The 26,429-nt window shown below is 41.8% G+C and overlaps 1 protein-coding gene across 1 annotated transcript in view; it reads left to right on the forward strand.

The window, feature by feature from the left end:
- Positions 1–26,429, forward strand: part of LOC115479288 (ribonucleases P/MRP protein subunit POP1-like) — a 111,852-nt gene that overhangs the window by 72,424 nt on the left and 12,999 nt on the right. Inside the window, exons 11-13 of the mRNA XM_030217143.1 lie at positions 1,940–2,059; positions 19,902–20,014; positions 21,081–21,272. Coding sequence (XP_030073003.1) covers positions 1,940–2,059; positions 19,902–20,014; positions 21,081–21,272 — 425 coding nt within the window. The remainder of the gene's footprint in view (positions 1–1,939; positions 2,060–19,901; positions 20,015–21,080; positions 21,273–26,429) is intronic.

Here is a 26,429-nt window from a genome sequence, read left to right on the forward strand (position 1 = left end):
TTATACTTCTAAAGTGAAAGTGATGTGCTGGAAAGAAATCAGAATAGGGCCTCGGAGGGATTGGAAGAATGGCAGTTGTTCTCTAGCAAAGGAAGAGTAGGGGAGGCTAGCTTTTTCCAAACAATGAGGGAGACATATATGCAATTATAGGTCTTTATTACAAAGCATCAAACGTCTCGACACAGCTGGTGTGTTTCAGCACCTAAGCGCCTGCCTCAGGCATCTACAAAACTTATAATATAATACTAAAAACAATAGTAAAATATAAATGTGACAAAATATAAAAATATGAATATGCATACATGAACAAAAATACAATGTTAAAATGACGTAAAATGGCTGACTAGATTTGCATACATAAAAATATATAAATAATAAGTGAGTAATGATCAGCATTTTCAAATAAAATACAAAAATAATGACATCGATAAATCGTTTATCAGACATTGATAAATAAGTGCAAGTGGAACAATAGACTACTAACCTCGTGGTGTAACAAATTCTGTTTATAAGAAAAAGTGCAGAGAGAAAGCGAATGCCATTGTTTTCTAGTTCTAATACAAAAAACAAATCTTAACGTCGTAATCCTAAAAGAGGGAGAAAGAACTCGCCAGGCCAGCGCCACCATATTTTAAAAATGTCTGCTGAGACTCGTGAGACTACCACGGTAAGTCTCAGCAGCCATTTTGAAAAACACAGAGCTACCTATGCCATCATGCATAGTAGCAGCAGCGGGCAGGAAAGAGTGGGATTCTTTCCTGCCCCCAAAGAAGCCATTAGACCACCAGGCCCTTCAAAGTAGGACTATGGGTGGGAGTTCGCAACGGTGACGTGGCGGGCCGGGGGGCCCAATGACCTTTACTGCCCGGGGGCCCCGACCACAGTCAATCCACCCCTGGTATGGAGTACCTGCAGGCCTCCTAACTGTGCAGCAATATGAAAACCATGCTCTGTATGTCTTACTCAGATTTTACAGCTCAGTGGTGGGGCTATCTCTAATTCATGTTTTCTTGGTGTCGCTTAAAGCTGCACCTAGATTTTTACATCCATAGCAGTGGGAGTGAACTGAGGAGGAAGAATTTTCAAAAACTTAAGACCAACACTGCCTTGATTATTTGTTTGTTGCATTTGTATCCCACATTTTCCCACCCATTTGCAGGCTCAATGTGGCTTACAATGTTCCGTCATGGCATTCGCCATTCCGGAGTGTAAATTACAATTGGTATTACATAAAGAACGTGGATGACAAAATAGTATTAATCAATCAGGTAAGAGAGAAAACAATCAGAATATCAAGTAACATAGTAAACTTAGAAAAGGCATCACAAGATTCAATAAGAACTTAACCTTCAGGCAGGCAAACTACAGCCCTTCAATCTGTGTCTCTGAAGAAGGGAGGGAAATTGGAACGATCTGGTGAGACTAAAGGAAAGAATATTAGCAGGTAAGATCTAATTTCTCTTCTCTTTAGCATCCACTAGATCAGTCTAGGAAGTGTACACACAGCAGTATTCTGACACGGAGTCAGGAATAGTGAGCCCTTGGGCCACTGCCAGAGACCGGCAGCAGCAGGCGAACCACCCAAACAGGGAACGAGGCTGAAAACAGACAGGGCTGGTACAAGCAGGACCGGAACTGAAGCTGAAATTAAAAATGGGGATAATCAAAAGATTTTTTATTTTTAACTTTATGGATGACAGTAAAATAACAAATTAAAAAAAAAACAGTCTTAAATTATGTTGGTATTACTGCTTTAACTTAGTCAACTTTTTGCATAAATATTTGACTGATAATCCTTTCACTAAGAAATGCAGTACAGCCAGTTAAATTTAAGGTTGGTATTATAAACTTACAGCTTCCTGTTGGCATAGTGACACTTGGTAACATGAATATGGTGTTCCGTTCTGTGTTCCATTTAACTTGTGTTTCTAATTTCAAGGGATATCTTCACCAGCAGAAATCCCAGCAGGCGTTGTGCTTGGGTTGACAGTTGGTGATCCTAGATTGAATTTGCCAAGAAAGAGGACAAAAGCCATGCCAGATTTGTCAAAATATTCAGGTAAGTCCATTCAGATCTTTGGTTTGCATAGCTCTGATGGAAGAAGTGGATTCTGGTAGTAGTTCAGCCCTTTCAATGAAGATAATTATCTGGAGATGGAAATCAAGGTAGCCTTTGGTATACTTTAGATTGAGGGAGTTGTATAACTACTAGGGAGGGACTTGTACACGCTGCTGGTCTTGTGCTCAGAGGGAGCCTCTGTCAAACAATACAGGTGATCCAGGTTCGAATCCTGGCAAGGCCAACAAAGTGCTCAAGTTTGCTAGCATTAAGTTAGATCATTATAGAGTTCCTTGCTTGCTGGCAGAGTATTTTTCTTTATCTGTGGCCAACCTCCATTTTGTTTGTGGGTTTCCCAGCACATTGTACATAGTGGTGCCTTATATTGATGATGACCGGGATGCCTTATGTTCCCTTTCAGCATTTTTCTGCATATCTAGAGGAAAAAGATCAGCAAGCAAATTGTAGTTGACCTAGTTTATTATTGGACTAACTCAATACATCTCTTACTTGCTTTGAGAGCCTTGCTTCCTTTTGTCATATCGGTGAAGAAGCAGCATGGTTACACTGACTTTAAGCAGAACAGTCAACTAGGCATGAGGCTCTTTGGATATACCATTTTAACACCATAAAGCGTGGGAAGAAGAGGTGTTATGACACAGTAATATGTTAGTTTCTACGTATTCAAGTGGAATAAGATTGCAACCATAATATTCCACTTCACCGTGAATATCTAAACACTGGTTGCCCATCTGGCCAGCCTACATGGACGAAATTTGCAGGGATGCATCGTGAACATTGGTTCATACATTCACATCCCAGTACTATTCAGACAAGGATTCGCGATGCAATAGTAAGTTTTGACAGTCAGTCCTTCAGAATCTCTTTGGGGATCAGAGTCCAGCTCCATCCCTCTTAGGCCCATTTCCTTCTGTTGCAGGCTGCCTTCCAAAAAAGAGAAAATTATGGAAAGGGCTATTTGCTATCAAAAATGTTGGTGTCTTCCTGTTGCATCTCCCTGTTACTGTTTTCCCTCTTGGGGTTTTTTATTTTTTTTTTTAATTGAAGACAGCCTGTAGAGAGGGAATCCCATGCTGTGAGGGCTTATATTCTGCTTGACATTGAAGAATACCAGTTTAGTGACCTTTTAGCAGGTGTTCTCCACTGACTGGAGGATACAAGTCCTTGTATACCCATCCATCTCCCCAAGCAGTTGTATTCTATTCTTAGCTAATAAAGAAACCGAGGTGGTCCCACATGATAAAAACAGTGGAAAACAATGTGCTTGCACAATGAGGTTACACTAAATTGGAGTAGCTTCCCACACAGGGGCTTTGTTGTTGACACCATTCGTGCTGTGAGGACTTATCCTGTAGAATCTGTATATAAAATCACTTCATTTTAGGAAAAATCAAGATCTTGAATTTGGGCAGCTTACCTTTGGTCTTCTGTCTAGCGGGCTCCACTTACTAAGCTGAATGAAAAAATAATGGCTACATAAAGGATAAAATGTGAAGTCTTTTTCACATAGGAATCCCCATATTATTCCCAGTGTGCCTTTTCAGGTCTTATGTTGGCTGTCTTGGTGTTTTGTTCCTTTCCTAAGCCTCAGTGGTGCTCTTGTGGTGCAATCCTTGTCCTGAAGTGTGTATGACATGTTGGCCAGTGACCCTTCAGTTTTTTGGTGCCCCAATTCAGTTCACTGTAAATAGTTTTTTTTTTTTTTTGGGGGGGGGGGGGGGGAGGTATATTTTCCCCAGCAGCTTTTGGCTCAGTCGGCAACAGAACAGTTAAGCTTTTTTCTTTAGCTGCCAGAGGGTTATTTTGGGGTTTGTTTTTTTTGCCATTTTTAAGTCATTAACTCGTCATTGCCTCTGTTATAATCTTAGATCCAAGGCTCTTAGGAACACAGAAATAAATACTGCAGCCAAATATAACTCAGCCACTGAACATGTGCTAAATCCAAAATCACTCTTCCAACATGTTCCCTGGCCAACATCCCCAGAAACCTGATTTACAGGTACCTTGAATGTGATCAGTAGGTGTCACTGTTGCATCATGGCTGGAAGCTGTGTACACTGCCTCTGCAGCATTACCAGCTCAAGGAGAAACCAAACTAACCTTGGAGAGTAACTCAAGTCTGTGGTGTGAGCCACCTGGCTGCCCACATGCTGCATTTTAAAGTGAAGAAGGTAAGGAAGTGCAGTGTTTAACACTTTTTCTTTTTTTAATCAGCACCACTATTTATGTTACTCAATACATTCTGTGTACACTGCAGGAAGTGATTTCAAAACATCTAATACATTTTGGCTCATGAAAGATCTTGGAATGCATATCCATGCAGAAGGCCAGAGTAAGATAAAATCAATATGAATTTTAATGAACTCAGACAGAACAAACAGTGCCCCAAGGTGTGTGTAATGGAGATCTCACCCCAAAGCATTGGTTTGTGCTTTTGTTTTTATACTGGCAAAGTTTAAATTAGATTATTTATTCCAGTCTGATTTATAGATGGATATAGGTACAGATTCCATTGAAAAATATTTACTTTATTGGGATGATAATTTGTATCAATATTTAAACAGTGCTTTATACATGAAATGCAGGTACAAGAGCTTAAAATCAAAGTAGGTAGTTGAGGCAGCAGCTGGTGGTTATTCTCCTAAGATCACAAGAACTGTTGGTGTTGGAAGCAGAGTCTGAACCCAGATCTCCTGTGTCCCATTCTGTTCTAAGCCTCCGAGCCACCCACTTTACCTGAGACGACCAGCAAGAAAAGTTTTCCCAGGGATTATTTTGAAAACTAAAGTAGTATTTTTAAAATGCTATAATGGTTCAGAAATAGTTTGATGTGAAAACGATAAGGGCCCTGTTTACTAAGCAGTGCTAAGGGCGCGCTTGCATTTTTAGCGTGCACTAATGATTATCACACGCTAAAGATGCCCATAGGAACATATGGGCGTCTCAGACATTTAGCGCGCAATCATTTTTAGCACGTGCAAAAACCGGTACCTCACCTTAGTAGACAGGGCCTTAAAACTCTTCTTTCGAAGATCAAAACATTCTTCCCAAAATTATTTAGCAATCAGAAAAAACATGTATATGTGTGGCCTTTTTTTTTTTTTTACCTTATTACCGATTTGTACTTTTCCTATGCTTTCTCATGAAAAATGTAAAAAGCATCTTTATAGGCCCACAAGAGGATATGGGGTATAATTTCATATATACAGTACACGATTTCTGAGGATACCAAAAAAGCAGAAAAACATTGTGTTATACAGTGCAATGTTAGTCTTGACACTTTAATCCTTGTGCAAGGTATGTGAAGTTGCCTGAAGTGCCACTGTTAACGGTAAATTGTCTGGACAAGGTAATGTTAAAGCTTTGGGCCCCCCATCCTAATATAAATATACTTTTAAACTCCCATAAATCTGGGTCCTATGTGGTTCTGACAACAGAGGAAAACTGGCAAAGGAGGCAGCAGCAGGTAAGAAATGCTATTCAACTTCTTTAGCTGACTGGAGAACAGCGCATTGGGGGTGGGGGGGGTTCTCCCTCTCTCCATGCTCTCCTTTCTGTCAGAAGCTGACGTACCAGAGCAAAAATCTGCCCTTGGAATTGTTGAATTGCACGTCTGAAAGGACCCCTCCTAAACATTTGTGCTCTAGTCACATGCCTATTTTGTCTGTACCTAAATCCTGCCCTGTATTTGGACAGGCATCAACAGCCAGTGGGGACTGGAAGAAATATGCCAACTGATAAAAAGGGGCGAGAAGATACTGCCACTTACCACTATGGATGTACATATACTTAAGAGACCATCTCTGTCCCACGGACATTACAAACAGGACAAATAAGAGATTGTGGGAAATGATTTAAAATAACACAGGTGTAAACTGTAGAATGAGTGGTTAAGATTTAAAAGCAGCCTGAAAAAGATGGGCTTGACGCCTTGATTTAAATAGGGAACATGATAAAACAGACTGAAAAGGTCTATTCCATGTGTAAGGTGCAGCAAGGTGGAAGGAATGGAGTCTGGAGGTAGTGATGGAGGAGAAGGGCACAGATAAGAATGACTTGCATGATGAACAGAGCACCTGAAGAGGGGTGTAAGGAGAAATGAGATTGCGTTAATGAGGAGCTGGATGATGTGGTGTAAGTTGTAATGTAGCTGGGCTTAAAGGTTCCTGGAGGAAAAGTCCATAAACAGTTGTTAACATGATTTTGTAGACAGCCATTGCTTATCCTTGGAATAAACAGCATGGAATCTGTCTACCTTTTGGGATCCTGTCACTTATGTGTGACCTGTTTGGCTATAGTTGAAAACAGGATACTGGGCTTCATAGGCCTTTGGCCTGACCCAGTATGACAAAACTTGTATTCTAAATCTTAAGTGGAGAAGTTGCAAAGGTGATCATCCTTCAGAATAGGAGGGGGTATGATGGGGAGGGTGAGAAGAGAGAGTTGCTGATAAGGAGGTATTTAAGATGTGGAATATGTGCTCAAGAGTGAGGGAATCAGAGGAACTGTGAGGAGAAAATAGAATCGGAGAGTGAGAGGCACAAGAGAAGCAAATTGATTGGATTGGGTTATATGTACATATAAGTGACAGAATTATAATTGGGAGGACAATGTGAATGGATCCCCCTTCTCCCCATACCAATTCTCCTCTTCCATCTCCTCCCTGAGGTCCCTTTTGTCATCTCCCTATTTGGAGATCCCACCTTTCTCCTCTACCACACCTTGGATTACCCCTTCTTCTATTAATGTCCCTCTTACCTTCCCAGAGCTGACCACTAAAAGTTTTTCTTCCAGAAAAAAACACACTAAATAACCATACACACATGAAACATCAGAAAATGACTTACCTTTTTTTTTTTTACTTCATAAAAACAAACTAATGCACAGATCTAAACAAATATACAGAAATGTGCTGCATTATTTCTGCACAGTTTAGCATCGAGTTGCCTAATTAAACTAGGGCTTTAGAGTTTTTGCTCCTTTGCTGCTTTCTTTATCTCTTCCTTTTTGTGCCTTTTAAGTTCCATTCAGCTTTCCAATACTAATCATTTTTATTTTACATAGTGGTCTCTTTCCTTTTTTTCTTTTTTTTTGTTTACTCTTTATTCCTGGGGGAGTTTTGTGCATTATATTTTGCTAAATTCTATATGTTTTGTTTGTCATTTTTTTGTGCCGCATTCCCCTTTCAAAAGACTTGGCTCCTCATCTACCTAGGCCTGACCTAGCCCCAAACCTTCTCTCTTAGGCTTATCGTTTATTGAGTTTACTATACTGCTTCTCATTGCGTGTAAAACAAAGCGGTTTACAGTACATAAAAATAAACTTAAAAACAAAACTAATAGGAAATCTGTAAAATAGAAAAGCAGAACCACTGAAGACCAATTGACCAACACACAAACATCCAACTTAGACTAAAATAATTATGTAAAATTATTTGTATATTTGCTTCTCCACCCCCCCCCCCCCCCCCCCCCAAATTTGCAGAAATCCAACCGGTAGGGACATCATAGTCCAAAAGCTTGGTTGAAAGAAAAGGGTTTTCAAGGAGGCGTGGAACGATGCACAGGAATAATCTAACAGATACCGAGGGAGCGAGTTCCAGAGGGTGGATGAAACAAAGAAAAAAGCTGACAATTGGGTAGACTCCCATCATACCTTAGAAGGGTTAGGTATAACAAGCCTATTATCCATAAGGGAACAGAGAATATGGGAAGAGTGTAAGATATAATCAGAGGCCGGTAAGAGGGAATGGCAGTATGCAGAACGCTATGAATAATTGTAAGAACCTTGAATTTTATATGGAACTATAGGCAACCAGTGAAGGCATTTTATCAATAAGGAGATATGATCATTGCGGCTTACGTGACAAATTATACAAGCTGCAATGTTTTGAAGGGTTTGAAGATGGTTTAAGTTGGCCTTGGTAACACCTGCATAAATGGAATTGCAGTAGTCATAGCGAAAATTAATGTATGCATAAACAAAGAACAGAAAGCTGGGTCAACCAAACTACGAACAGACCTACCATGTCCGAGAGAGGAAAATACAGTCTTTTTAACTTGAGATATTTGCAGGGTAAAAGAGAAAGCAGAGTCAAGTATAACTCCCAGATATCTGAAGGAAGTGACAGGGTTAATCTGTCTATCAAAGAGCATCAGTGCTAAGGAAGGTATGGGAGAAGAGCCCATAATCTAGCAAGCCATCGTCTTCTCAGGATTAAGAACCAGACGGTGTTCTTTTATCCAGATAGCAACCTCCCGAAAGCAGTCTTCAAGTGGACCTAAATTAAGAGATATGGAATCAATGTAAAAAACCAAGAGGAAGTCATCAGCATATGAGTAAGTACTGATGCCGAACGTTTGAATAAGCAGTGCTAAAGGACTAACAAAGAGATTGAATAAAGAAGGTTAAAGACTTGACCCTTGTGGAACCCCGTAGGAGAGTTCATGAGAAATAGAAGTGGACTTGTGCTGGACAACCGCGAAGGATCAGTGCTCTTAAAAAAAAAAAAAAAAAAAAAGTGAACCATTGAACAGTTTCTGCAATTCCCAAAGAGGATAGGTGTTGAAGAAGTGAGTGATCAATCAGTGCTATTCTATGTTGTTCGAGATTACAATGAAGTTCACTGAAAAGTGCAATAAGAACAGTTTCAGTACTGTAGCCCGATCTGAAACCTGATTGGCAAGGATGTAAAGCATTTATTGATTCAACATGAGATTGAAGTTGGTGAAAAACCAGTTTCTATTATCTTGGACAGAAAAGGAAGATTTAGAGACGGGGCGGTAGTTATTTGGTTGTAGTGGGTCAAGAGTAGACATTTTAAAGACAGGCTTAATGAGAGCATGTTTAAGTGCTGACGTTTAATGAGATCATGTGTAAGTGCTGATGGAACCATTCCTGAAGTTAAACTATGAGATATTGATGAATGAAGAAATGGAGATATTCCTAGTGACTGTTTCAACCAGTTTGATGGCAGTGGATTTAAGGAGATCAGTAAGTTGTATTGGGTTGAGAGAGAAGTTTAGTTATTGATGATGTGGATGGAATATTGACCCTCCCTACCTCTCTGTCCCCAGTTTAGCGTGATCTCCTCCCTCTCAGCTCTCTCTCTCTCTGACCCCTTGTTGTCCGTTTTTTTCCCCCTTTGCTGTACTGGTCTCTCTACCCTACAGCTAGACCCCAGTTCTCTCTTCCTAACTCGTAGCAGCATCCCCAGTTTCCTCTTTCTTCTTTCCTTATACTCTCTCCCTCCCTTCCCCTGGAACCCTTGCTTTACTTTGTTTTATCTCTGCCTTGCCAAAGCCCCTCCTCCTAGCAAAACCTCTGAATGTGCTTTGGCTCTCCATCGCCTCATAGCAAAGCAGCTTGTTCTCCAACCTACTCCCCTCCCCCAACAACAGCTATTTCTGCTGCACACAACCTTTATATGCTATTTAGCACTGTGAAGCAAGGAGGTTTAATGACAGGAGCCAGCGTGACGTCAAAGAGCTGAAGCGACCCCTCCTGCGCAGCCGCCATATTGTATGCTTGTTGTCGGATGTACACAGAGGAAGTATAGGAACGGAATAAGCGAAAGGGAATGGGGCTTGATAATACCACCTTTCTATGGTTTTTGCAACTACATTCAAAGTGGTTTACATAGTATACACAGATACTTATTGGGGCAAGGGAGTGTTAAGTGACTTTCCCAGCGTCACAAGGAGCTGCAGTGGGAATCGAACCCAATTCCCCAGGATCAGAGTCCGCTGTTCTAACCACACTAGGCTACTCCTCCACCTTTCATTGGTTAGAGTAGTATTTATTTCTAAATCGTAATCACTGTGTCTTTTCGAGGGGCTGGTTATAGGGACTCCCTAGCACCCTAGCAGACCTTGTATTAATGCTGAGAATTTTTCACCTAGTAAAGGGTCACCAAAACAGACATCATGTTCAGAGAATCAGGTCTGAACATTGAGTTTTTATTTTAAATTACAATTTTTTTTAAACCTTAATTAGGTTGAAACCTGGGAGCATTTAAAATCTTTTTTTCCCTGTTCGTAGATCAAAAGAGAAAGATGGTATGTGGGAACATGCTTCTTATGTTTTGTGGAATGCAGTGGTATATTATACATATTCACTAGATATTTTTTTATTATTACTATTTATGTTTCAACAATTTTTTATTGATGACATTGCAAAGTATACAGAATAAGCAATGGAAATATATAAAGTGTCCATTATCAGAATAAGCGTAATAAAAGCAACCATGTTTGTCACATAGTTATCCCCGCAGCCCCTACCCCACTTATTCCCCCCCCCCCCCCCCTTTATCCTCTGTTTTACATTCAACTGTTATATTGAGGACAATATAAAGTAAACATAATCTTTGTGAAAAAGAGATACAAAAAAAAATCAAAGGTCACCACTCATATCAGAAAGATAGAGCAAAATAAAGCATCAAACGTTTAACAGTATTACCTCATACAATCCCCAGCAAACCCCACCCCACCCCTCCAGATATCAGAAAGGCCACTTTGCCCCCCCCCCCCCCAAATTATAGAAAAACAGAGGTTCTTATAGCCTCCCTCGCCACGTTTCAGAGGGGCCTCAATTACATCACCCCTCCCCCCAAGACATGTGTTTTTTGTAAGGGTATTTCTAAGTTTAGTTTGAGAAACACCATTGTTTAAAATTATAGCATTTTCTCTCACAGTTACAGTTTTTCAAGAATTTTTTTTGAAGGGGTTTTTAGGAACCAAAGCTTTTTCTCCTCTATAGGAGTTTTTTTTTGTTTTTTTTTGCATTGGTCCTTTTTTTTCCCTTTATCATAGAAGCCAAGGATATGATATTGCTCCATAGACATTTGAGGTGTACCCAGTAGTGGTACTGTTATTCAATAGTGAATGTCCTCACTGGGAAGCTTTGAGGCTTCTGTTGTTTAATAATTATATTCTTGATGTAACTGTGGGAGAATATAGGCTTTACACACAAACTGGCAGTGGTTAGTAGCATCCAGTTATTATGCCATGTTTAATATTATTATGCCATGTCACTCCATTACTTAAGAAATACCACTGGCTTCCTATCCAACAGTGCATAATCTTCAAATTGCTGACACTTTCAAGGCCCACAGATTTGTGCTTCCACATTACTTACCCACTCTTACCATCCTGTACTCTCCAGTCTGTCTCCTTCTATCGTTAAATGACCACCGGCTAGTCCTGCCTAGTCCTAGGTTCACCCAACAAGACTTGACAAGACGTGCATTCTTTTTCACTGCCCCTTCATTTTGGAATTCCCTCCTCTTTTATCTCTTTGCAGAATTTTCATTTAAAAGCATTTGGTCCCTACCAGGGAGTAGCCACTGAACTGTCTGCTGCTGTCCTGTTTGCTATTATCCATTTTCTCCAGTCCTTCCCCCTCTGGCCCAGCCTATGTACTGTTCCCCTCTTTAGTCTACCCTATCTTTACTCTTTGAGCATGGTGTTTGTGAATTCATTTCTTAACAATATATTATTTGCCTTTTCTGTGCTTTTTCTTTGTACATCGTCTCGATCTACGAGTTAGTCTTAGCAGTACAGCAAATTTTAATTAACTGTAAACAGTAGACTTGGTGCCAGAGGGAAGGGAAAGAAGACTTATCAAAGCAGTACTGGTTTAAGGCTGTAGGTGAGGGTAAGAGGGCCCTGCGTAATGATTTTTACGGATAGTGAGGGCAAGAAGGCCCAGGAAGGAATTGGTGGTCACCAGCAAGGGGGGGAACTGGCCAGGGTTGGATTTGGTGATAGTCAATGGAGTGAGCAGGTCTAGGCTGGGAGTAACAGCAATGAAGGGAATGAGAGCAGATTTGACTGGTGGTAGTGATTGTCAGAAGAGAAGCAGTGATGGTGAGTGGCATTTACCTGGGCCCTCTTAGAAATGTATAGGCATATGTGTGTGTATAGTTAATGAGCACATGGTGGCAAATTATTTTCTTAGTATAGATGTTCGACATCAAATGAGGATTTTGTGATCCCATTTGGGATCATCACCCACAGTTTGGAAACTGCAGCTTTGTTATGTACTAAACCAGTGGTTCCCAAACCTCTCCTTAGGACCCCAGCCAGTCAGGTTTTCAGGATATTCACAATGAATATTCATAAGAGAGATTAGCATCCACTGCCTCTAAAGCATGCATATTCATTGTGGATATCCTGAAAAATTGACTGGCTGTGGATCCCTGTTCTAAACTTTTGTTATGTGTAACACAACATGTTCATGTTGAGAGTCTAGTTAACTGAAGTAATCTTCCATTCTATGAGTAAGCTGTTCACTTCACCTGGAAGGAAAAGGTCCACAACTTGTCGTACATTCACTAGCTGCAGGACTACAGCTATTTTGCTGAAAATGTAGGTCGTCTGTCTTCCAGTCTGTTCAGAATTGAGGAAACCCCATCTGTCTACTATGTATATATAATTATTCCATGTGTAGTGTTTTGCTATCAAGCATGGCTACTATATTGCTGTTTTTCTCAAGTTTCCATAAAGATAAACTCACTGTGGAAATAGAGGTTATATTATCTTACCATTGTTAACAGCTGCAGTAGTTACAATTTGTCCGGTGTAGGATTATCAATAGAAATCAAACAAAATAAAACATGGAAAAGAAAATAAGATACCACCTTTTTTATTGGACATAACTTAATACATTTCTTGATTAGCTTTCGAGGGTTGCCCTTCTTCGTCAGATCGGAAATAAGCAAATGTGCTAGCTGACAGTATATATAAGTGAAAACATTCAAGCATTACTATGACAGTCTGACAGGGTGGGAGGATGGGGGTGGGTCGGAGGTATGCATGGGAACATCAAAGCATATCATTGATATTCTAACAGAATGGGTGTGGATAATTGAGGGGTGGGGTGATCAACAGAGAAATACAGCTTTATGGTTTATAATGGGCTAGGAACCCCAGATCCTTGTTAAGTCCTTTCTGTTGGGTGTTAAAATATTCAATCATTCTGACAACCATAAAGCTGTATTTCTCTGTTGATCACCCCACCCCTCAATTATCCACACCCATCCTGTTAGAATATCAATGATATGCTTTGATGTTCTCATGCATACCTTCGACCCACCCCCATCCTCCCACCCTGTCAGACTGTCATAGTAATGCTTGAAGGTTTTCACTTGTATACACTGTCAGCTAGCACATTTGCTTATTTCCGATCTGACGAAGAAGGGCAACCTTCGAAAGCTAATCAAGAAATGTATTAAGTTATGTCCAATAAAAAAGGTATCATCTTATTTTCTTTTTCATGTTTTATTTTGTTTGATTTCTATTGATAACCTTAAGAGTGGACTAACACGACTACCACACTCCTCCGGTGTAGGAGAAATTACTGTTGTTAGAGGAAACAACCCCACAGAATGCAGCTGTTCAGTTGTCATATTTTGACCAAATCTCCCATTGCTGGTCTTTCTTCATTGGCTACAGGTGGTGTGGCAGGTGCAGTTTAAAATGTTTGTTGTTGTTGTGTTTTGTTTTTTTGCTTGCTTGCTTTGGGGAGATTTCCTGTACTTTTAATAGGTTCTTAAGATGCATAGACCTGTGTGATCACTCCCGTCTGAAGGTACTCAAGTTATTACCTAGTCCATCAGTAAGGTTAGTGCTCTTCGCTGAAACAAAGGATTAGGCGTTTTCCATAGCTGGTCCTAGTGTCTGGAATAAATCACATATAGACCCTCAAATGGTAGAAGTGGAAACCATGTTTATGAAGAAGGTTAAAATGTTGTTCTCGTGGGTATCAAGGGGTCGCTCGCAACCTCAAATATGAGGGATTGAGAACAGCTTTATGGAATATCCCTTAGCAAGAACAGTTTCCTCAGGCAATGATATTGGTCATCATAAGAGAAATAACATCTCTAATGTCTAGTCTATTTGTGTTTGGCATTGTGGGGTTTTTGTGTGTTTGCCACCATGAGTTTTGGGACATGGCGGGATATGAAGGATTTTAAATAAATATTCTCTTATTGTTAAGCTATCTTGTAAAGGTATGTTTTTGGTATGTACCACATCTTATCTTACTAATAAAAATAATATGCACATCAAAAAGGAATTCAAAGTAAGGGGGCAGCAACTCAAATGGAGAAGATTCGCTGATGCTAGTCAGTACTGCTTCTGACATCTAGTGTCCAAAAGAGAACTGCAGGTTTTCACTAGGAACAGCGAGGTATGTATACCAACCACATTTGCATGTTGGTTTTCCCACCTTTATGTGATTTTTACTCATCTATACAAATGTGTTTGTGTATTTTGGAGTTTTCCCTCTTCCCCTCATCAGCTATCTCTGCCATCATTTAGGGCGGTCTTTTACTAAGGCACACTAGCATTTTTAGCACGTTCTAAAAGTAGGCGCACGCTAAATGCCAGAGAGGCCCATAGGAATACATTGGCATCTCTAGCGTTTAGCGTGCACCTATTTGTAGCACGTGCTAAAAATGCTAGTGCACCTTAATAAAAGACCCCCTTACTCTGTTGTGATAGCATATCTGGGTGACTCAGTGGACCTTCACCTGTTCATTCACCATAAGAATTGCTGGTTTGGTTGACAAGAGCTGTTTTCCCTTACTCTCTAGATCTGAGGATACTATCATGCATATTTTCAAAGCACTTAGCCTTCCAAAGTTCCATAGAAACCTATGGAACTTTGGAAGGCTAAGTACTTTGAAAATATGCCTCTATGTGTGTGGGATACAGATCACTGCAGCACAAAGCACTGTAGACCCCAGCCACAGGGCTTGACAACCTTATGTACTGTGTTTATTAACGATAGAAATCTTTTCTTGGTTCACTGTCTTTTGTGCTGTTTCAGCTGTGTTGTATATTTTTGTGTTGTGTTTCCTTCCTTTTTTTTTTTTCGTTCTGTTCATCTTATGTAAATATTTAGGACTAGATTCTGTAAGTGGTGCCCAAATTTGGGTGCTAAAAAGAAAATGAGCACTGAGTGCTATTGTATAAATGGCACTCAAGAGTTGGGTAGTATGTAGTACCGGGATCCACACCTAAGGTTTGGTATGAGGATTTACACCAACTGAAACCTTGTGTAAATCTGCGTACATAAATTGGGCATGGATCCCCCAAATTCTGTAATAGGGTATGCATCTTTAGTGAATGCCCCTGACTCACCCATGCTCCTACCATGGCCATGCTCCCTTTTCAATTCCATGTTAAAAGATTTACGCGCAAATGGATCAGTGAGGCAATAGAAAACAAGGATTGTAAAGGTGTAGTACAAAACTTTTTATTGTGTCATCAAATGTAATTGCTAATGCAGAACAGATTTGACACGGCCATGTTTCGGCATATGTGCCAGCATGAGGAGTAGAAAAACATTACAAAAGATGTATGTATGTATATGTGTGTGTATGTATACACACACACACACCTGGCTGTTACAATTCAGTTACATCATTGTTTTAATTTTTTGAACTATATAGATTAAATCGATTTCAGTGCCTTTATTACTGAGATTGTCTTGATTTTCTTAATGGACAGTATATGGCTGATAATGGTTTCCGGAGGGCTAGGATTACCAAACTTCTTTAATATCTCTCTCGCTTTTGATATGATCAGTCTTCTGACTGTTCACACAGCCAAAGGGATTGGGTATTTTGGGTTCTGCAGCTAAAAGGTCTGTCTCTTTACTCTTTGAGGGGTCAGAAATCATCACAGTGGAGAATGGTTCATCAGTCTGTTCAGTGGGGTAGCCCACAAGTATTCCCCTTTTTCCACTATTGTCCAAAGTATACCTGCAATCCTTGAGAGCCATAATTAGGAGCCTTGGATTTGAAGAAATACAGGATCCAAGAGGAAAGCAGAACTCCAGAGTCTCATGGGCCAATGATCAGAAGCAAACACGGGTGCTAGAGGCCAGTAGCGCCATACTAGCGCCTGTGTTTGTACCCGCCTAATAATCAGAACCAGTGAGTGCGTGTAATAACGCGCTTGCCGGCTGTGAACACTGCTTGCAAATGCATGGAAACAAGGGTCTCCCGCATTCATCTCTCATGATCAGTGGGCAGCGTGCCAGACAAGTGCGCTGCTACCGCTGCAAACCTTACGCCAGCTAGGTGCTGGCGTTAGGATTTGCTAATGAGAGAGGCTTTTCTCCCAGACCTGTCAAACCTAAGCCTGTTTCCCCCCCCCCCCCCCCCCCAAACAGAAGACCTGGTGGTCCGGTGGACCTCTAGGCCCCACACCCCCAAAGCACAAAAACCCTGGTGGTCCAGAAATCCTGGTGCTAGCTTCCCCTCCCTCCCCCCCCCTCACCAAACAAAAATGCCCTGGTGGTCCAGTGGGACCGCTATCTGCCCCTGTCTCCCCCCTCCCCCCCCCAGCAGCCTACCTCGTGGTAGTGGGAGGAGGGAGGGACTAGCACTCCCTTCTCTTCGGGCGACTTCCCAAAATGGGGGGGGGGAGGGGGTTTAGGTTTGACAGGTCTGGGAGTAATATTCATGCATGTATAAACCATGTCTACTGTAAATTTATTCAAATGTTTAGGGTTCTGCATTCATCCTCATTAGACTGTTTTCTGCAAATGTCAGAAAATGGATTCCTTTCTGTTCTTGAATTCATTAAACTCTTACCAGTGTGTGGTTCACTTGTCCTAAAATCCCCTTTTATCTAACCACCGGTCCAAATGGATTTCCGCCATTTACTTTTATTATTAATCCTGTTAAATTCTGTTGTCCCTGGAGCTGCTTCAAGCTGACTATGTACAGACAGTTGCGGAATTGAATGGGGAATTGCTTCACACCTTGTGGTTCCAGAAGTAGTTGTTCCAAGAAGGTATCTTTTGCTATTTAGAAATTCTATTCCTTTGGAATAATGGGCTCAATGCTTGAATTTGTTGTCTGTAAACACAAAAACTTCCTAAGCCACTCTATGGTAATTGTCCTAAGCCCAAAGGAAAGTCACTAATGAGTTAGCACAATGCAGATAACTTGGTACTCTAGAAATAAGAAACCAGCTATTAAAAATGCATAGTCTAAAAGAATGTTTTTATTCAGATATGAGCCTCTGTTGGGTTGCAATAACCCCATCTGTGCTGTGGTATAAAATTTCTTCTCTTAGGGAAGATGACCCTGGCTAATGGCAACTAGTTAATCCATAATTAGATTATTTAAATGGGTGGAAATGTGCAATATTTTGCTTGGTATCAGCCCAATGTGCATACAATAATACTGGCTTTATCTGATCTTTCTAATACAAACATTCACTTTTCCATTTATAAATGTGTATTAACCAGATTTGATTGCACACAGATTTTCTTCCAGATTTACATATTTTTTCTCCTTTGGCTATCTAGTAATAAAGGCAATTAAGAACAGCATTTGATCTTAAATACTTTACTACCATTTTTGGGCAAATAAAAATGAAGTTGCAGTACATGGTGTCAGGATAGGACTGACCAGCTGTGAACAAAAATTATAAGCATACCCCAGCATTCGCATGTCACATTTACTCTCCCTTTTTATGCTCTGCAGTTTTTGGACCCAGTTTTCTTATGTGCCATGAGTTTCCAGGTTGTGACAATATCCTTGCTACAGCTAAATTGATAATCTGCCCCCCATTATAAATTGACAATACTCTTCTACTCGATATTCATCTTAGCCTGATAATAAAGTCCCCCCAAAATTACTAACACTGCATATTAAGCTGGTGAGAGCTTCCCTACCTAATGGAGGCAGTAAATGATTAACCATGTACCCATTAGTGGCTCTCACCACTAACTCTTTTTTTTTTTTTTTGTTACATTTGTACCCCGCGCTATCCCACTCATGGCAGGCTCAATGCGGCTTACATGGGGCAATGGAGGGTTAAGTGACTTGCCTAGAGTCACAAGGAGCTGCCTGTGCCGGGAATCAAACTCAGTTCCCCAGGACCAAAGACCACCACCCTAACCACTAGGCCACTCCTCCACTCCACTCTTGTACCCTAAGATACAAAACAACTTCAGCTGCAATCTAAGATCCTTATCGAAGATCAACCCTGTGGTGGAACTGGGGACTTTCATGCTTTGTGATTTGTAATGCTGCCTTATGACACTTTTCTTCCCTTCAGTGTATTTCCCTTGATTGGCTAGCAGGTGGTGTCTGACCTCTGCATTATAGCTGTGACAGAGGTCTGTTTTTCTTAGTAGCTTACCTTCCCCAAAGAAAAGAGGAAAACCCCTAAAGAGAAAAGTAACCTACAGTGCCATTGGCCAAACATCCTCAGCACTAATGCGCTGAGCCCTGATTGGCCCTGAAGCCAAAGACCTAGCCCAGAATGTGCTAGAATTCCTCAGTCTCAGTTGGGAGTGTGGAAGGAATAGACCTCTGCACAAAGACCCATTCCTGTGAGCAGTTTCTTTTCCTGTCTCCCCAGGTACTACCTAGGTAGTTAAGTGTTTAGTTAGTTTTAACTTTAAATTCTTGTGAGGTGAGGGAGCATGTTCAAGATCACCAGCCTCATACTCCGGAGAAGGTGACTGAGTTGGCTGACATCTTTGTGGCTAACTGTCCCTGGTTGGCGAAGAGAAGCCCTCTGTATTTGCAACAGCCAGGATCTAATGGCAATGAGGGCTCTAATTTGAATATTCTGGCAACCTTAGACAGCTGGCAAACCTTCCAGTTTTCCCCCAAAAACCTAAGGATATTAGGCACAAACACCCTTATCAGTGTGGGAGTACAGGACGTTTCAAAGCGGATTGCCCAGATCATTCCAAGCCTGCACTAAAGAGCACTCCAGTTCCTACTACTACTACTAATAGCATTTATATAGCGCTACCAGATGCACGCAGCGCTGAACATTTGACATAGAGAGACGGTCCCTGCTCAAAGAGCTTACAATCTAGGTAAAACAGACAGACAAGACATTACGGGAAAGGGAATTACAGGGTAAAGAGGAACAGGGGAGGAGGAGGGCAAATGAGTAGCAGCTAGGAGCCAAAGGCAGCAGTGAAAAGGTGAGCCTTCAGCATAGATTTAAAAACAGGTAGAGATGGAGCTAGACGTATGGGCTCGGGAAGACGGTTCCAGGCATAAGGTGCAGCAAGATAAAAGGAACGAAGTCTGGAGTTAGCGGTGGAGGAGAAGGGGGCAGCTTTTGTGGGTAGTTCCAGCCCCATGGAAGAGGCCTACACAGTAGTCACGGCACAAAATGTTTCTCATCATTTGTCAAGCAAAGAAGCAAATGGATTTCCTCAACACTGTAATTGACATGAAAAATCAGAGGGTAGAACACATGTTATAAAATAGAATATTGAAACAGTTGGATATTATGTAGTAGTAGAGATCCAACTTTTTCAATTTTAATTCACGTACATTTGACCTGATAAAGTACTCCGGTGACATTTGTTATTTCTTTCATGGAACTTGAACTGTTTAAAAAAAAAAAATGATAGACAACCGACAAATCTGTACATTATTAAATGTAGATTTTATAATAGCAGATCTATGCTTCAGGCTATGTGTAACAGTATAAAATACAATTTTTATCTCATTACCCCCTGTTTTGCCTGTTCTAGATTTTTGTGATTGCTCTGTGATCTAGTTTCAAGGCTGATTCAGATTTTGTTCCTACTTACTTGGTTTAATTTAAAGTTTTGTTTAGATCTGTCTCTATACTAGGGTCTGTGCCTCCCTACATCAGAGTTAAAATGTTTCCTTCAGGCACTACTTTCACAAGGATGAAAGCTTTTATTGTTTTGCTTAAAATTCTGCTGGAGCAACATTTGACTTGCTTCCAGTGCTGCATAAACTGGCATTTTTACCAGTCACTGTATCTAAGATGATGCAGAGAGTTTATTTCTCTTTTAGATGAAGAGGTTAAAGCACTGACTCTGGAAGGAGTGCCTGTGGAGTGTGCTCGGAGCTCTATTTGGATTCAGACTGTCCGAAAGGATGTGACTGACAATAAAATATCTGAGCAGGTAAAGCCAAAGGTGACAAAGAACAAGATTTATTGTGCATTGTTTTCCTTTCCTCTCCCCCCAAATATTGCATGATACTTTTACATTGACTAGTTAGATATCAGTATAACTGCACAAGATTTACCATGCTAAGCTAATACATGTGCTCAGGTCTTTTATTTGCAATGACACAGTCACAGACTTTAGGATGTACTCGGTGTGCAGCCACACCTTGGTGGCTGTTGTGGCAGTCCTTTTTCGAATGTACTTACTATTTTCTGTTCCCTTTCTAATGGTACATTCTTAATACCCCCTTTCTTTTCTCTACAGTAGAAAAGCAAAGCATACTTCCTGCTTGCAGTGGGAGGGGGGGTCAACCACTGCTGTCCAGCTTTCTACCCACAGACTCGCTGTCCAATTGCCACCACGTCTATGGCTCTCTGCATTTGAATTATATGGTGGCAGCAACCACATGCTGTTTTTTCTTCTGAGGACTGTGCATGAGTACCTGTAATACATGGCTCAGAGTCAGATCCATGTGGAACTAGAGATGTGGCTTTGACTGGGCAGAGTCCGACAGCAGCTGTAGGCAGGGTTCCAGTGGCAGGAGGAATTTGTGCAGGGAGCCAACAGATTCTCTTGTGGCTGTAACAAAAGCCATTGTTGCTGCATGTAAGAAATGTGCAATGACTGTGTTATGTCTCTTTCTAGGCTTTAATGTTGTGTGGAGAGAGAAACCTCCAGCAATATATAGCCTAATCCAGGGGTCCTCAAATTCAGTCCTCGAGGTCCACAACCCAGCCTGGTTTTGGGGATTTCCACAATGAATATGTATGAGTTTTATTTACATGCAATGGAAGCAGTGAATGCAAATAGATCCTCATACAGTCACTGTGGAAATTCTAAAAAACAGGCTGAGTTGTGGACCTCGAGACCTCTGGTCTAATGTAATCCATTCCAGCACGTATACACTGCTTTTGTCCCTAATAAAGTTCCAGAGAAGTATGCAGTGAGAAATATTACTACAAGTAAAATAATTTTTAAAAAATGATCAAAATTTTTTGGTGTATTTTGTCACTTCCATCAGGAAATAAATCGTATGAGAAGAGAGCTTTTGGTGCCTGGTTCACAGCTGAATCTTGGAACACATGAATCAAAAATTCCCGTGCTTTTAATTCAGCAGTCAGGAAAAGTAACCGGAGGAGAACGCCCAGGATGGGGAAGCGGTTGGGATATCTGTTTCCCAAAGGGTTGGGGTATGGCTTTCTGGATTCCTTTTGTAAGTGGCGCTTTTGTTTTATCACATAAGTGAGTCTATAGTTCATTATATTGTTAGTGTTAAGTAGACTCTCCATGCTAAAATTTCAAGATGGTTGTTTGCCCTCAGTTTCAGGGTTTAGGTTCAAGTAGATTATTTACATTGAGGGGTCCTTTTACTAAGCTGCAGTACACAGGGTGCTGTACTAGTCAGTGGCATAGCAAGGGCGGGGTGGTGGGGGCGGTCCGTCCTGGGTGCATGCCGCTGGGGGGGGGGGGGGGTCGGCTCCGCTGGTTCCCTGCTTCCTCTGCCCCGGAACAGGTTACTTCCTGTTCCGGGGCAGAGGGAGCAGGGAACCAGCGGAACCGACACCCCCCCCCCCCCCCCCCCCCGCCCAGTGGCGTGCACACGGCAGGCAAGAATGCACTCGGGGGGGGGGGGAGGCTTGGGTGATGCGCTGAGGGGGGGTGTCATGCTGCACCCGGGAGGGGGTGCACAGCGACGAACCGCCCCGGGTGGCAGTCACCCTCACTACACCACTGGTGCTAGTGACGGCAGCTGTTTTTGCTGCACTCTGAGGCCCTTTTTACCACAGCAGGTAAAATGGCTGAAAAAAGAAATGGCTGTGCGGTAAGATTGAACTTATTGCATGGCCGGGGGAGGGGGGGAAGGGAGCACTTACTCCTGTGCTAACCTAGCGGTAGGTAAGCCCCTGCAGAAATATTTTTCAAATACTTCCACTAGCATCGGAAATGCGCGCTGGGGTGGAACTACCGCCAACACCCGCATTGGGCTGGCCGTAGTTCTGGATTGGCGTGCGGTAAGCCCACGTTAGGCTTACTGCTGCTTAGTAAAAGGGCCCCTGAAGGGGGGAAGTCTTATTAACGTTGTGTCTAGATCTCAGAAAATGTTTTTTCAGTGAATTTATATTTAAGCTGTGAAATTTGTTGCCAGAAATCTGGTCAAGGCTAGTAGTATAGCTGGATTTTTAAAAGGTTTGGACACTTTTCTGAAGGCGAGGTCCATTAATAACATTACCTTATTAGACTTGAGAATTACCACCTCTTACAGTCTGGACTGAACAACGGGAAATAGACAGACTATTGTTCTGACGCTGATTGACATTTCTTAGGTGGTTAAATACTAGACCCAAACAAAACGTCAGCTGCCTGACCACTGAGGATCAGCATAGTTCCCTGGCTGAAAAGTGCATGGAGGAATTCTTTAACGTTGCCTCTCCTTGAGCATTATTAGTATTTCATATTTTTCCTAAACGATCTTTATTAAAGGCCTTATGTTTACATTCTTTTTGCAGCAATTCTTGCAGCTTTGCCAACATCACTTTAGTTCAGCATCATGGTTAAACTAGATGATATTCAGTGCTGACACTTAAGAATTGTTCTAATAATGTGCAGATGAAATATTAAAACAGAGGCACTGTGTCTGTGTTGTGGGTGATGAGGGGACCTTCGTCATTTAAGGAAAAGTAGAGAATGCTAAAGCAGCTGTTCAGGACTTTCTCTTGGATAGCTACCATGTTTTTGTCAATGCACGTAATTATTTTAAATATAAAAATGTATACTACTCAGAGAAGAGTGTAATACCAGGCAGCTGTTCCTCTCTAGCCTTTTTATTTTTTTTAATAAGATTTTTCAAATAACTACCAAGCATAGAACATCTTGTACAGAAAAGTAACATATGCATTTAACAGAAAAGAGGCTACTAATTCAATAAAAAAAATAAGGGCCTCTTTACCAAACTGTGCTAGCAGTTCCCGCATGGCAGTGCCAACGAGGCTTTGTTGACATTGCTGCGCCGGGAATCGCTAGCGCGGTTTGGTAAAAAAAAAAAAAGGCCCTAAATAAGGCACATTAAATACTCAGGTCCACAACAATGGAAATCCAAGATTTAAAGTAGGAGGATAATGAGGAAAAACGACCTGATTAATCTGACACTTTTTAAACTCTCTAGATAGATAACAAATTACACCCCTGCATTATAGTTAAGAAGGCACTACAACCGGTGGCATAGCTACGGGGGGGGGGGGGGGGCAATGGCCCCTGGTTTAGCTGGCGGAGGTCCCCAACCCCTGCCAGCTGAAGCGTTTGTCCCGCGCTGGTCTCGCTGCATTGCTGCTTTCTCAGTCAAGCCGTGCACACTCGTTTTAGTGAAACTGAGCGTGCGCGTCATTTTGCGCATGCTCGGTTTCATTAAAACAAGCGTGCACGGTGCGACTGAGAACAGGGCAGGCAGTGCAAGACCAGCACAGGACAAGTGCTTCAATTGGCGAGGGTTGGGGACTCCCGCCAGCCAAGCTACCATCATGCGGGGGGGGGGGGGGGGGGCGGCAGGGAGGCGGACTAAAAAGTCCCCCCCACACACACACACTCATACACTTTGGACTCTGCCCCCCCCCCCCCCCAGTCGAGGTCCGGCTACGCCCCTGACTACAACCTGTTTAGTAGCTAAGAAGGTAGTAAGCTGAGCACTCTCTAAAAACAGTAGCCCCTAATTGTATTACACCTGGTGTTAACATAAGAAACTGCTTTCTGCATCTCAGTGTCTCAAGATACATCCAGAAATATTCTAACTTTCATACCATGAAAAAGTTCCTCTCTATGTCTAAAAAATATGTACCCTCTATCATGTATAATATGAGCTGGAGAGGAGGATACTCCTATACCGTCCAACTATATAATCCCCTTCAGAAAAACGCGACTCTATTTCAGTTTTTAATGTCTGGCTACATACATCATGCTCTTATCCAGCATATAAATATATAAAAATGGAAAACATGGAGGAAAAAGTCTCAAGAGGGAAGCTCCTACTTAATGTGGCAGTTAGCCTTCCGTATCAAGGAGCAAACATTCTCATCATAGGCAAAAAACCTCCATCGGCCATTAACCATTCATTATAACTCAATTTTAATTCATATATATCTTTTAATAGCAAAACTTATCTGTACTCGTTGCTCAGCGTTATCAATGCACCACGGCCATGTTTACTGGTCACCCAAAGAAATTAAACAGATTTGTCTGACAAAACCTGCCTCTAGTGAAACCATACTACCTCGGGTTCTGCAATCCATTGGATTCCAGAAACTTCACTATTCTCTGTTTTAAAAGCATTTCTATTCATTTACTTACCACAGAAGTCAGACTTAACGGCCTGTAATTCCCAACTTCTTCTTTACCTCCATTTTTGTGGAGAGGGACCACATCTGCCTCTGAGACCACTCTCAACACTGTCCCTTGGTCTTTGTACTTTTTGAAAGAGTGAAAAGTAGATTCACTTTTACCCATTCTACATTACTCAGGATTTTGTAGACCTCAATCATACCCCCCCTAAAAGAGCCCTAACCTCAAGTCTGTCCTTTTGTGATGTATTTTTATGACTTTGGTAAACTTCAAGGATAAATGAAAACCTATGGAACTAAAATGCAAATCAACCTATGCATCCAACTTCTCCTATATAAGTATATAACTATGGAATGCACTGTCAAAAGCTGTGAAAACAATCCACAATCATCTCAACTTCAGAAAATCACTAAAAACCAACTTACTCGGAAGGGCATGCCCCACGGATCCAACTTAAGTGCCTACATTCTGCAACACAGCAAAACCAAGGACCGTATTGGACACTTATATACCCTCCCTACCTCTAACCCCTTTGTGCTTGAAACACAAGATCCTCATTAGACCACTGCACTATTTTGTATTTGTATATCTACCGGACTGGCGATCGCCTTTACAATACTATGTAAGCCACATTGAGCCTGCAAATAGGTGGGAAAATGTGGGGTACAAATGTGATAAATGAAAAAACTGTCACCATTTATTTATTTAAATCATGAATTCCTCCTGGTTAGGGCAGCGGACTTTGATCCTGGGGAACTGGGTTTGATTCCCACTGCAGCTGCTTGTGACTCTGGGTAAGTCATTTAACCCTCCATTGCCCCATGAACAAATAAATACCTGTATATACTATGTAAACCGCTTTAAATGTAGTTGCAAAAGACACAGAAAGGTGGTATATCAAGAGGAGTAACCCAGTGGTTAGTGCAACGAACTTTGGTCCTGTGTTCGATTCCCACTGCAGATCCTTGTGACTCTGGGCAAGTCACTTAACCCTCTATTGCCCCAGGTACAAGTAAGTACCCGTATATACTATGTAGACCGCTTTGAATGCAGGGCCCAGGGCAAGGCCGCCCCCGCTGCCACTCCCCCCCCCCCCCCCCCCCGAGGTCGCTGCTCCACCCGCCCCCCTCCGTCTGCCACCAGGCCAGGTCCCCTGCATTGAAATCACAGCGCCTTTCACCTCCATGTGAGCAGCAGATCGCCTCCCTTCGGGCCTCCTTCCCTCCCTGTGTCCCGCCCTCGTCTGACGTAACTTCTGCGAGCAACTTCGCAGCAATAAATGTGAATGAGAGAAGTTTGCATGCATACTACCTACTGAAAATCCAACCTGTTTGCAACTGTGGAAGTGAATATCATTGTTCTAAGTCAAAGAATGCAAAGGAGGATACAAATCAAAGTATAAAGCATGCATATGCCAAAAAATACATCAAATAGTAACATAGTAGATGACGGCAGAAAAAGACCTGCACGGTCCATCCAGTCTGCCCAACAAGATAAACTCACATGTGCCATTTTTTGTGTATACCTTCCTTGATTTGTACCTGTCTTTTTCAGGGCACAGACCGTATAAGTTTGCCCAGCACTATCCCTGCCCCCCAACCACCAGCCCTGCCTCCCACCACCGGCTAAGCTTCTGGGGATCCCTTCCTTCTGAGCAGGATCCCTTTATGTTTATCCCACGCATGTTTGAATTCCGTTACCGTTTTCCTCTCCACCACCTCCCGCGGGAGGGCATTCCAAGCATCCACCACTCTCTCCGTGAAAAAATACTTCCTGACATTTTTCTTGAGTCTGCCCCCCTTCAATCTCATTTCATGCCCTCTTGTTCTGCCGCCTTCCCATCTCCGGAAAAGGTTCGTTTGCGGATTTAGTACTTATCTTTGTATCCTCCAGCCCCCCTCCCCTTTCCCTCTTCTTTTCCTCTTTCCTCCCTCTCTCTTGTTTTCACTTAATTTGATTCTGTATGTAGATTGCTGCTTCTTACATGTGAGCTCCTGTATTGCCTTACTTTGTAAAATGTTACTTGTTGTTATGTTGTGAG

The sequence above is a fragment of the Microcaecilia unicolor genome, chromosome 1 (genome assembly GCF_901765095.1).
Source record: "Microcaecilia unicolor chromosome 1, aMicUni1.1, whole genome shotgun sequence".
Taxonomy (NCBI): domain Eukaryota; kingdom Metazoa; phylum Chordata; class Amphibia; order Gymnophiona; family Siphonopidae; genus Microcaecilia; species Microcaecilia unicolor.